Raw genomic sequence first — 12,895 nt, 5'->3', positions numbered from 1 at the left:
AGTTGGGTGTTGTGTCTCTATCAACCCAATTGGGGTATCTTATTGGAGGAAAGGCTGGAAACTGTGACATTGTTGTTGAACTGCAGAGTACATTCCTGGACCCAGGAGATAAAATCTGAGGAGTAATCTCCTTTCCCACTTTTCCTTGCAGCAGCTTAGCCAACTGATGACTCTCTTCCCTACCTTCCAGAAAAACAGCTCTGCTTCAAATAACACATTGCAGCATCGGTAGTAGGTTCTTTATATTATCCTTTGATGGGATGCAGATATAGCTTGCTGGAGCACATTGCTTACCCATCCCTAATTGCTATTGAGACAGTGGTGGTGAGCTGCCTTCCTGAACTGCCTCAGTCTACAGGGGTACACATGCAGAGCAGTTAGGAAGGAACATCCAGGATTTTGACCCAGAAGCATTGAAGGAACAGCAATACTGCTCCAAGTCAGAATAATGTGTGGCTAGGAGAAGAACTTACAGGTAGTGGTGTTCCCCTGCTTTTGCTGTCTTTGTCCTCCAAAATAATGGAGGTCATGGGCTTGGAAAATGCTGGGAAAGATGTGTTCATGTTACCAGTCACATCTTCGTCTGAGATGGCCCGCTTTGAAGGGTCGGGTACAGGATCTGCTCAATGCTCTGCCCCTCCTGACAAACTTCAATGTTCCTCTCAAACAAAAACAGAAATTGCTGGAAAAGCTCAGCGGGTCTAGCAGCATCTGTGAAGAGAAATCAGAGTTAATGTTTTGGGTCCGATGACCCTCAGAGCTTTCCACTCATGTGGCAAAAGCTGGAGCAACAAGAACCTGACCCAAATTCCAAATTTTCCTGCTCCCTTGGCAGTCAAATACCATGGAACCATATCAACTGCTGCATTTAAAACCCCTACAATCCCTCCTGAAATGGGAAGATTCAGCAGAATCTTTGAAAGCAGAGACCATTAAAAAATTAGATGAGAAGGCTTTTTGATTTAACAGTAGTTGATTTAGAAAGTTTGTAATGACCACATTAATTAGATTTTTCACAGAAAAACTAAGTGACATGCTGAATAAAGCTGACAGATAATAGACCATAAACTCCTTGGCGAGAAAGCCAGAAAAAAGCCCCCATCTGCACTGTGACAATTCTGTGAAATGAGTCTTTGACTTGCAATTGGTAAATGCTGACCACATTCTCAAAGTTATTTTAACAATTGTATTAACCCAATATTCTGAGTGAGAACTCTCATTACATCTTAATCACTAATGTTCCAATATTACTGTCATTTCTACAACAAATTGTTAATATGCATGATATTCTCCCATCTACTGAATATCTTCCTGTATTGTGAAAATCAAACTTTATAGAAAGCATCAAGATTTATGCACACATTACTATTTAGCTACAGGCAATAACACATTACATGTTCTGTCAAATCCAAATAGCATTTAAAACAGAAATTTAATAAAGTAACATCTCCAATTTGGATTCAGTCTATTTGTTTGCTTACCTGATAATGAAACTGCAATTAGGATGACAATAAATTCAATTATTTTCATGATTGAAAAGGTCTGGCCAATATTGTGGACAGAATGCCCTATGTGCGGTCTGGTTTTAATCAGAAACTGTAATCTCCTTCCTATCTGATAGACAGAATTCATGGACTTAGCAATAATGAAATGTTTGCCATAGGTTGCGCAAAAGCCTTTGCAAGGTTATCTGTTACACAAGGTACTGCTGCAAATGTCATGTTATGTTTTTAGTGGTTTCAGACTTTGTCGTATCAGGTGATATTCTAATATTTGCTCAGTTACATCTGTCGCCCGTGTTTCACAGATCCAATCACATCCAGTACCTGCATAATCTGAATCACTGTTACATCTCAGTATGCTTGGAAGGTAAAGTTAAAAGGCACACACTCACAGCAGGTGTTTGTAAAGTTTTAATGTCATAAAGAAACAATGCAGTAATTTCAACAAGTAATAAAGACATCACACAAATATGTAAAGAAACAGGTATCTGTGAGTTAGCAATCCCTCACCTACTATATATTTAAATAAAAAATGTATTAATGTGCTATTAGTACCTCGGTAAATACATCTGCTAAATTGTTTATGCCTTACTAAGTCTGTTGAGTTTAACCATCTTACTTCAAAAGTCATAAATTGTTATAGAAGACATTTCTAAGCAAATCCTTTGAATTTGTATACAGTTCTGCTTTAAGATTGACAAAACAAACAGAACTCCAAACTTCCATTTGTACAGTTGCAGTCTTTAATTTTGTTTATGTATCTGGGAACAATTTTTCATTACTTCAAAACACATTTTGCAGTATAGCACACACTTCATTATCTCCCATAGCATATTTCTAACATATCACCTCATTCTCCTGTTTATCCATCCTGTTAAAATGATCAGAGTTAAAGGTGAAGAATATGTTCAGCCTTAGTATTGCTGGATAATAAATTATGAATATTCACTTCATTCTCAGCCTCTAGCTGATTGTGTACTTGACACCACACTTGTTTATTTTTTGCAATACTACAGTCACATGTAAGATTTGAAATAAGTTCAGCTCAGTAATTATTGACTTCAGTAGGGTGAAGGATTGTTGACAGCAAGACAATAAAGTAAAAGCAAATTCTATTTAGTAGTGACGTATAGCTGCCAGTAGGCCATGGGTTCTTGAATATTGGCACACTCCAATTATACCAGTTGGCGACATCGTGTTAATGACATTGGGCTAGATTTTGCATTCAGTGGCAAAATAATGCCACCGGATATTGGTTAACCATTAAGAAAAAATTCCCATGCTTTGTATTGTGGACTTCCCCTTTCCCAAAGACAAGTTGAACATGACTTCAGGTCAAAGGAATCTCCAAGAATGCAACAGCAGTGTCAGAAAGCAGAGTAGACATGGTGAAAGTGAGGACTGCAGATGCTGGAGATTTGAGTCGAGAGTGTGGTGCTGGAAAAGCACAGCAGGTCAGGCAGCATCCAAAGAGCAGGAGAATTGACGTGTTGGGCAAAAGCCCTTTGTCAGGCCAGCCAATCATATAGATATATTCTCACACATAGAAACCCAGGAAATTAAAAGCACTAAATCACTTAATTTTTATTTCAAATGTTTAGACAGTGAAATAAATTATTAATATTGGATTTTGACAGATATTTAAATGTCACTATTATAAAACTTAAAGCTATCATTTGTTGTCTACTGAAAATTTGACTTTCCACAAATTTAAAATTGGCTTTAAAAGGGCCAGTGATGGTGTTTAGCAAGAGTTACAATGTCAATACCCTTGTTTAAAACCCAGTTACTTCTCACAAAACAAGATGTAACTTAGTTAGGTTTTTACAGAGAGGCCAACATCTCATTTAGCTGATAACTGAGAGATTATACACTGGGGCAGATAAGCAGCACATCTCATGGAGAAGCATAGAATCATTAGCGATGATTTCTGGATTTCTGTGTTACTCTGTGCATGTGTGGACTCCGAATTTGTTGCAAGTTTCAAGGCAGTAACGATGCAGAAAGCTGACAGATTTGCCAGTATTACTATCGCAAAATTCAAGCCTTTGGTATCTTCATCAGTTGTTGCCAAGACTAATCACTAACCTTACTCAAAGGTAATCCTGAACTGGTTCATCCTTCATGGTTGCTGCCTTAAATATATAAATAGACACAGATGTATATGCACAGTATATGATGTTGAATTGTGGGGAAATTAATTTTCTATCCTAAATAAGTTAAGAAAATTTAACTTTGTTACATTTTTTCAGGGTTTACACCTTAAAGCTAATCTGAAAAATATTGTTTAATGTTAAAAATTAATCATGTGCGAATTAGAATTTTGATTTTGCCAATGAATCTGTTAGTATTGCATAGAGTTTAGAAACCAAAACAGGCAGTTTCACTCCATGTGAATCTCATCCCACTCTGATTAGTTGCATTTCACCTTATTGACACAGGCTTCTATTCCCTTTTTTGCATCATTCATTTGTCTAACATTTCCTTAAAGGTATCCAGATTATTTGTCTGAGTCACTTAATGCGCTAACAAAGTTCATATTCTTATGATTCTTTAAATAATAGTTCAGGAAAACAAATATTTCATGAATGTTCAAGATTTTGTCTCACAGATGTCTGTTATGATCAAAGTGTCAATTAATCCATTTTTTCCCATTCAGATGTGGATTTAAAGCACAAACTGAGCAAAACTTTATATCAGAAAAATCAATGTCATCGAGTCTAAAATAAGGTTTTACAAATGGGAATGGCACTGGTGTGGCAACAATATTGATACTGGAATTTCACTGTTGTCACAGGAATTCATCCAATGTTCTTTTTCTGATATTTGGTGGGATTCCCAATTTCAGCAATCAAGATGATTTTAACATTACTTAGCCCCAGTTAAAATATTTATGAGTAATGTTAAACATTAGTCAGTCCTAATTGTGCAAATCCAAAGTGCATTCAACATCAGTCAGTTCCAATTGCAATAATCGAGTGTAATGTTAACATAATTTAGTCCCAATTTCAGTAATCCAGAGTGATTTTTATCATCACTCAGTCCCATTCTAGAGTAAAGTTAACATCACTCAGTTCATATTACACCATTCTAGACTGTGGTTAACTCTGTCCCAATTACAGAGGAACCTCGATTATCGGAACAACTTGGGTGGGAAGTATTTTGTTTGGATAATTGAATGTTTGGATAATACAGTTTACCCAAGCTTCGGGACCTTGAGATTAGATTAGATTAGATTACTTACAGTGTGGAAACAGGCCCTTCGGCCCAACAAGTCCACACCGACCCACCGAAGCGGAACCCACCCATACGCCTACATTTACCCCTTACCTAACACTATCGGGAATTTCGCATGGCCAATTCACCTGACCTGCACATCTTTGGACTGTGGGAGGAAACCGGAGCACCCGGAGGAAACCCACGCAGAGAATGTGCAAACTCCACACAGTCAGTCGCCTGAGGTGGGAATTGAACCCGGGTCTCTGGCGGTATGAGGCAGCAGTGCTAACCACTGTGCCACCGTGCCGCCCATTTTCTTGTTTGGATAATCTGAAATTGGGATAATTGACATTCGAATAATCAAGGTTCCTCTGTACACCATTCTAGAGGAATGATAACATCACTCAGTCCTGATTGCACTACTCTAGAGTAATGGTAGCCATGATGTGGAGGTGCCAATGTTGGACTGGGGTGGACAAAGTTAAAAATCACACAATACCAGGTTGTAGTCCAACAGGTTATTTGGAGGTATAAGGTTTTGGAGCACTACTCCTGCATCAGGTAGCTGTGGACCAGGATCATAAGTCACAAAATTTATAGCAATTTATAGTGGGGCAATGGGAATGAGGAAGGAGCTGTGGTCTGAAAGCTTGTACTTTCGAATTAACCTTTTGGACTATATCCTGGTGTTGTGTGATTTTTACAGTAATGGTAACATCACTCAGTTCATATTACACCATTCTAGTGTAAAGTTAACATCAGTCAATCACAATTATACTACTCGAGAATAGTTTCAACATCAGTCAGTCCTAAATGCACCATTCGAGAGTGATTTCAATATCAGTCAGTTCCAATCACACTACTCTAGAGTGAAGTTAACATCAGTCAGTTCCAACTGTAATATTTTGGAATGGCATTAGCACTACTTCTGGTCATGCAGTATTATTGAGTGGAACAAGAGCCAAGCACAAGTTGATCATAGCTGCATTTTGTTAAATAATGGTCAACACTCAGTATCTTCAAAACAAAATGTAACGTTGATAAGAGGACTCCATTTGTTACATGCTATCAGCATTACATAAAATCAGACACGCACCAGCAGCAGTTTTAATGATATTACATGATAAAAGTGAATTATTGTGAATAACGCTGTTTGACAGCAATAATTTTGTATGAATTGCTACAGAAAGAATTATTGCCACTTCACACAGAATTGTTAAAAACTTCAAAGATCACCTTTGTATTATTTTACCCCTACATAGTGAATAGTAAGGAAGAAATTACAGTTGTGTACAATAACTTGCCTTGTTCCGGTGCTTTATGTGTTCGAATATGACAGTCATGGGACATAAGAATATAAGTTTATCCCATCAACATCTCTGGTTCACACATCCATTCATCACTAATATGAAGGACTTGCCCTTTTTTTTTTGTTTTCTCCTGGCTTTGAAAAAATGGCCAGCATTTTACCAGAGTGAGGATAACTGCCTTGGCATTGGCTCTCTCTCATTTTTCAATGTAGAATGCAGCCCTTTGAGATTTTTCTGCAGCCATATGCTCAGACAGTTTCGAGGGAACATTGCTGGTTAAGTTCAGCAGGCACACAGGTCATGGTTATGTGTTTAGAGGAACATGATAGGCCATTTAATCCCTCTAACCTGCTGTGCCATTCAATTGAATCATGGTGAACTGTATCTTAGCTCCATTAACTTCCCCTGATTAAAACATTACATGGAACTAACCTGATTCTCCATATTTATTATCAGTTCACAATAATGCTTTTTATGCTAACTTGTTAAACATTTCAAAGAATATTCATTTGCCTGCATGTGAGTCAGGACAAAATTACACCTTTATATCTTTTCTGAATAAAAAAAACTATCAGTCTTAAATGTGAGTGTTTGGATTGACCTCCACTTCAATACCCTTTTGGGAGATATAGTTCCAGATTTCTATCCCCACGGCCCCTACTTCATTTAAAGAACTGCTTCCTTGAAAAGAAATGAAAGAAAAGAGCATTAGCTCAGAAATTCCCAATTCTAAATTTAATATTCTGCTTCCTTGCCCTGGGCAACAACTCACCCACTAGCTCACTTCCCCACCCACCCCAAACAACCCTCCAACTTGAGGAACTAAGGTAGATAGTGAGGCACAAAGGTCATCTGAGGGGAAGGATTCATGCCATTGGCAAGTATCAGAAAAGTTCAGGAATATTGCCTGGGATTATTCCAGTATTCACTAATAGGACATGATAAGTCTATTTATACTATACCCGAAGGAACAATTTACAATTCATAGGAATATCGCTTTTCAGAAAATGGGTGGAAAGTAGCTTGCAGATGTCATGTTGAAAGAACATTACTTTTTGAATACAATTGTCGAATACTCTATTGGTTCTGAAGCAGGAGGCTCGGCAACAGCTGGCTTGATTGCTTCCTGACTGTTGGAGGTTCTCACCTTCTCGTGAGCAGCAGAGTCCTCTTGAGGGTTATTATTGGGCTGAATCGTCACCGTGGCATACGTAACTCCTTCTTCCAACTCCTTTGATAACTGAAGATAAAGTGTTTGTGATATGATTGAGGAGAGTGAAGGAATGAGTCAATTCATCATAAAAGCACATAAATGGAAAGGTCAGGTATAAATTAGCATTTTTTTTAGTTTAAAAAAGGTGCTTGCTGTAAAACTCTTATCAGTAAATAGACAGGGAAACTGTTCCTTGTGTTAATTATTAACTTTGTTTTTGGAAAGAATATTAACCATTTCAGTGCTGCTATTATATCAAGGGTTCCTGAACAAGTGGCCATCATGGTTGCTTTGCATGAAGAGAGTCCCTGGTTCAAAGAATGGGCAGAAACCATGTTAAAGTTTGGGCATCCACATATGAGGAAAATATCAGTTACTGTCCATTGCTAGGATCTTGTGGTGCAGTGGTAACGCCCTGCCTCTGGACCAGGAGTCAGAGTTCAAGTCATAGAATCATAGATTTATGCAGCATGGAAACAGACCCTACTCTTCCATCCAACTTGTCAGCACAGATCAGACATCTCAATCTGACCTCCGCCCATTTGCCAGCATTTGGCCTATATCCCTTTAAAATCTTCCTATTCATAAACTCATCCTGATACCTTTTAAATATTGTAATTGTATTTCCTTTGACAGGTCATTCCATGCATGCACCCACGCTATGCGTGAAAAAGTCATCTTTCAGATCCTTTTTAAAATCTTTCCCCCTCTGACCTTAAACTTATGTCTTCTAGTTTTGGACTCCCCTACCCTGGGAAAAAGACTTTGGTTATTTATCCTATCCATGCCTGTCATGATTTTATAAACCTCTATATGGTTACCTTTCAGCACCTGATGCTCCAGGAAAAATAACCCCATCCTCTCCTTGTAAATAAAACTGTCCATTTCTGGCAACATCCTTATAAATCTTTTCTGCACCCTCTCAACTTTAACATCTTTCTTATTAAAGAGTTGTATGAGGTTTTCAAAAAACGGCCTCACCAATGTCTTGTACAGCCGCAACATGACATCACAGCTCCTATGCTAATGTTATGACCAATGAGGGCAAGCATGGCAAACAACCCCTTCACCACCCTGTCTACCTGTGACTCCACTTTCAAGGAAATAAGCATCTGCACCCCTGGGTCTCCTTGGTTGGCAACACTCCCTAGGGCCCTACCATTAGCTGTATAAGTCCTGCCTGAATTTGCCTTACCATAATGTCACACCTCACATTTATCTAAATTAAATTCCATCTGCCACACCTCAGCCCATTGGCCTGTCTGATCAACGTCCCAACTGTACTCTGAGATAACCTTCTTCACTGTCTATTACACCATCTATTTTCATATCATCTGCAAGCTTATGAACCATACCTTAATATTCTTATCCAAATCAAATATATAAATGACAAAAAGCAGTGAAGCCAGCACCAATCTTTATGGCTCACTGCTGGTCACAAGCTTCCAGTCCAAAAAGCAACCCTCTATCACCACCCTCTGTCTCCTACCTTCAAGCCATTTTTGTATCCAATTGGATAACACCTCCTGATCCCATGTGATCTAACCTTGTTTACCAATCTACCATGTGGAACCTTATTGAACACTTTGCTGAAGACTCTATAGACAATGTTTACTGCTTTGCCTTCATCAATCATCTTTGTCACCCTCTTTGAGAAACTCAACCAAGTTAGTGAGACATGATTTCCCACACATAAAGCCACAATGACTATCCCTAATCAATCTTTGCCTTTCCAAGTGCATGTGAATTCTATCCCTCAGAATCACCTCCAACAACTAACCCACCATTGATGTAAGGCTCACTGGTCTATAGTTCCCTAACTTTTCCTTGCAGCCTTTCTTAAATAATGGCACCACATTAGTCAACCTCCAGTCTTCTGGTACCTCACCCATGGATATTGATGATATAAATGTCTCAGCAAGTGGCCCAGCAATCTCTGCCCTAGCTTCCCACAAAGTTCTGGGAAACCTGATCGGTTCCTAGGAATTTATCTATCTTTGTGTGTTGTACGACCTCCTGCATCTCCTCTTCTGTAATATGAACACTTTTCAAGAGATCACTGTTTATTTTCCCAAGTTCCCAGTTTCCGTGTCCTTCTGCACATTAATTATCTCAACCATCTCCTGTGGTTCCACACATAGGAGGCCACTTTGATCTTTATGGGGCCTTTTGTCTCCTTAGTTACTCTTTTGCCCTTAATGTACTTCTAGAATCTTTTTGGATTCTCCTCAACTCTATTTGCCAAAGCTATCTCGTGTCCTGTTTTTGCCTTCCTGACTCACATGTTGCAAAGGTTTGATTAGAATGACAAGAATTGGCATAGCTTCCTTCACGGTTTAAAATATGAGAATTCAATGGGTTGAAGGGCCTTGCTTTAACTGTTTGACTCCATAAAGATATCTTAGCAATTGATCAGGTTGCATATTTACAGGCCATATATCTCCCCTTCAAAGTTGTTTCCAACTAAGAAGAGGCCTAAGCTTCAGAACCTAGATCTGGCCTAGCTTGGAAACATGCATAATAGATGAGCATCAGAAAAAAGAGGGAGGAATCTTGGAGTTGAGAGTTCCAAGGTGGAGAAGAGATAGAGTTTTCATTATTCTTACAAATCACCATTCCACCTGCAGGACTCTCCATATCAAGGGAGTAAGTTGACAAGCAGCAGTTGTATTTTCCTGATAATATTTCTACCATGTGTCCAGGAGTTTTCAGCAGTTTGTGACCCAGAGCAGCATTAGAGAAAGTCCTGAAGCAGTATTAGAATGGATGCCCCCCCTCATCCCCGCCACGAGCTTGTAAGGGTCTGAGGAGGAGCTGTAACACACTTGAAACATCAACAATGTTTCTCTCTCGACAGATTTGCCAGACATACTGAGTTTCTCCAGCATTATCTGTGCCCGTTTCAGATTTCTGTTGTAATTCGCTTTTATTTGAGGGATACCCTCTGCCTGCCAATACCCAGCCAGGGAGAAAATGCCAGCTGGTCCCTGTTGTGCACCTCTCCCACCCAATAGGTAAATCTAGACAGCAATGGGATGAGGCCTTTTAGTGGATATTAATTTCCATCTAGAAGTAAAGACTAATGAAAATGGTAAGTGATGTGCACTAGTCAGCGCATGTTGCATGTTTCCAAATGGAAGTCTGGTAGGACTGGTACATTCATTTCCAGCTATTATTGTCATTTTTACTGTTTTTCTACCCATCGCTCCTAGTTTCCTGCTTTGGCTGCACTACATTTTTACCAGTTGTCCATTTAAGGTACTCTATTAAGACCTTAACACCAGACGAAATAGGAAGAGGCCATTTGAGCCTGCTCCACCATTCAATAGCATCATTGCTGATCTAACATTCCTCATATCCACTTTCCAGCCCTTTCTCCATAGCTCTTGATTCCCCGACTGATCAAGAATCGATCTATTTTCGCCTTAAATATACACAAGTACTCTGCCCCCACTGCTTTCTGCACCAAGGAGTTCTAAAGACTCACAACCCTCTGACAGAAGATCTCAGACTTAAATTCACCCCCATTTCTTCTGTGACTATGCCCCCTGGTTCTCAGCAGGACAGTAGCACTATGGCTATCACTGCTGCCTCACAGTGCCATTGATCTGGGTTCTACTCCAGCCTCGGATAACTGCGTGGTGTTTGCACGTCCACCCCTGTCTGCGTGGGTTTCCATCGGGAACTCCAGTTTCCTCCCACAGTCCAGAGATAGAACATAGAACAGTACAGCACAGAACAGGCCCTTCAGCCCACGATGTTGTGCCGACCATTGATCCTCATGTATGCACCCTCAAATTTCTGTGACCATATGCATGTCCAGCAGTCTCTTAAATATCCCCAACGATCTCGCTTCCACAACTGCTGCTGGCAACACATTCCATGCTCTCACAACTCTCTGCATAAAGAACCCACCTCTGACATCCCCACTATACTTTCCACCAAACAGCTTAAAGCTATGACCCCTCGTGTTGACAATTTCTGCCCTGGGAAAAAGTTTCTGGCTATGAAGTTTATCTATGCCTCTCATTATCTTGTACAGCTCAATTAGGTCCCCTCTCTTCCTTTTTTCCAATGAAAAAAGTCCGAGCTCAGTCAACCTCTCTTCGTAAGATAAGCCCTCCAGTCCAGGCAGCATCCTGGTAAACCTCCTCTGAACCCTCTCCAAAGCATCCACATCTTTCCTATAATAGGGTGACCAGAACTGGACGCAGTATTCCAAGTGCTGTCTAACCAAAGTTTTATAGAGCTGCAACAAGATCTCATGACTCTTAAACTCAATCCCCCTGTTAATGAAAGCCAAAACACCATATGCTTTCCTAATAACCCTATCCACTTGGGTGGCAATTTTAAGGGATCTATGTACTTGCACACCAAGATCCCGCTGTTCCTCCACACTGCCAAGAATCCTATCCTTAATCCTGTACTCAGCTTTCAAATACGACCTTCCAAAATGCATCACCTCGCATTTATCCACGTTGAACTCCATCTGCCACCTCTCAGCCCATCTCTGCATCCTGTCAATGTCCCGCTGCAACAGCCCTCTATACTGTCAACGACACCTCCAACCTTTGTGTTGTCTGCAAACTTGCTGACCCATCCTTCAATTCCCTCATCCAAGTCATTAATAAAAATTACAAACAGTAGAGGCCCAAGGACAGAGCCCTGTGGAACACCACTCACCACTGACTTCAAGGCAGAATATTTTCCTTCCACTACCACTCGCTGTCTTCTGTCGACCAGTCAATTCTGTATTCAGACAGCTAAATTTCCCTGTATCCCATTCCTCCTGACCTTCTGAACGAGCTTACCATGGGGAATCTTATCGAATGCCTTACTGAAGTCCATATACACCACATCTACCGCTCGACCCTCATCAACCTGTCTAGTAACATCCTCAAAGAACTCAATAAGATTTGGGAGGCATGACCTGCCCCTCACAAAGCCATGCTGACTGCCTTTAATCAAGCCATGCTCTTCCAGATGGTCATAAATCCTATCCCTCAGAATCCTTTCTAAAACCTTGCAGACAACAGGCGTGAGACTGACTGGTCTGTAATTGCCGGAGATTTCCCTATTTCCTTTCTTGAAGAGAGGAATTACATTTGCATCCCTTCAGTCCTCAGGTACAACTCTGGTGGAGAGCAAAGATGCAAAGATCTTCGCAAGTAGCGAAGCAATCACATATCTCGGTTCCCAAAGCAGCCGAAGACAAATCTGGTCTGGCCCTGGTGACTTGTCAATCTTAATGCTTGTCAAAATTTTCAACACAACAGCTTCCTCAATCTCTATCCGTTCCAGCATGCTTACCTGCTCCTCAATGGTTTCATTCACTACAAGATCCTTTTCTTTAGTAAAGATAGAAGCAAAAAACTCATTTAGGACTTCCCCTACCTCCTCAGACTCTATACACAAGTTCCCTATGCTATCCCTGATTGGCGCTACTCTTTCTTTGATCATTCTCTTATTCCTCACATACATGTAAAATGCCTTTGGATTCTTCCTAATCCTTCATGCCAAGCCTTTTTCGTGCCCCCTCCTGGCTCTCCTCAGACCATTTTTGAGCTCCTTCCTTGCCTGCCTGTAATCCTCTAGAGCTGAGCAAGACCCTTGCTTCCTCCACCTTACATAAGCTGCCTTCTTTCTTTTGA

At 40.2% G+C, this 12,895-nt stretch overlaps 1 protein-coding gene across 1 annotated transcript in view; it reads right to left on the bottom strand.

Annotated features, from left to right (window-relative positions):
* The window catches only part of LOC122562928, an 83,543-nt gene that overhangs the window by 54,696 nt on the left and 15,952 nt on the right, over positions 1 to 12,895 (bottom strand). Inside the window, exons 6-7 of the mRNA XM_043716229.1 lie at positions 7,083 to 7,271; positions 1,482 to 1,683 (exon numbers count right to left, since the gene is read on the bottom strand). Of these exons, the coding sequence (XP_043572164.1) occupies positions 1,482 to 1,683; positions 7,083 to 7,271 (391 nt within the window). The remainder of the gene's footprint in view (positions 1 to 1,481; positions 1,684 to 7,082; positions 7,272 to 12,895) is intronic.

This window comes from Chiloscyllium plagiosum, chromosome 26 (genome assembly GCF_004010195.1).
Source record: "Chiloscyllium plagiosum isolate BGI_BamShark_2017 chromosome 26, ASM401019v2, whole genome shotgun sequence".
NCBI classification, from domain to species: domain Eukaryota; kingdom Metazoa; phylum Chordata; class Chondrichthyes; order Orectolobiformes; family Hemiscylliidae; genus Chiloscyllium; species Chiloscyllium plagiosum.
Note: the sequence above shows the minus strand (reverse complement) of the source record. Positions and strands in the feature narration are given on the sequence as shown.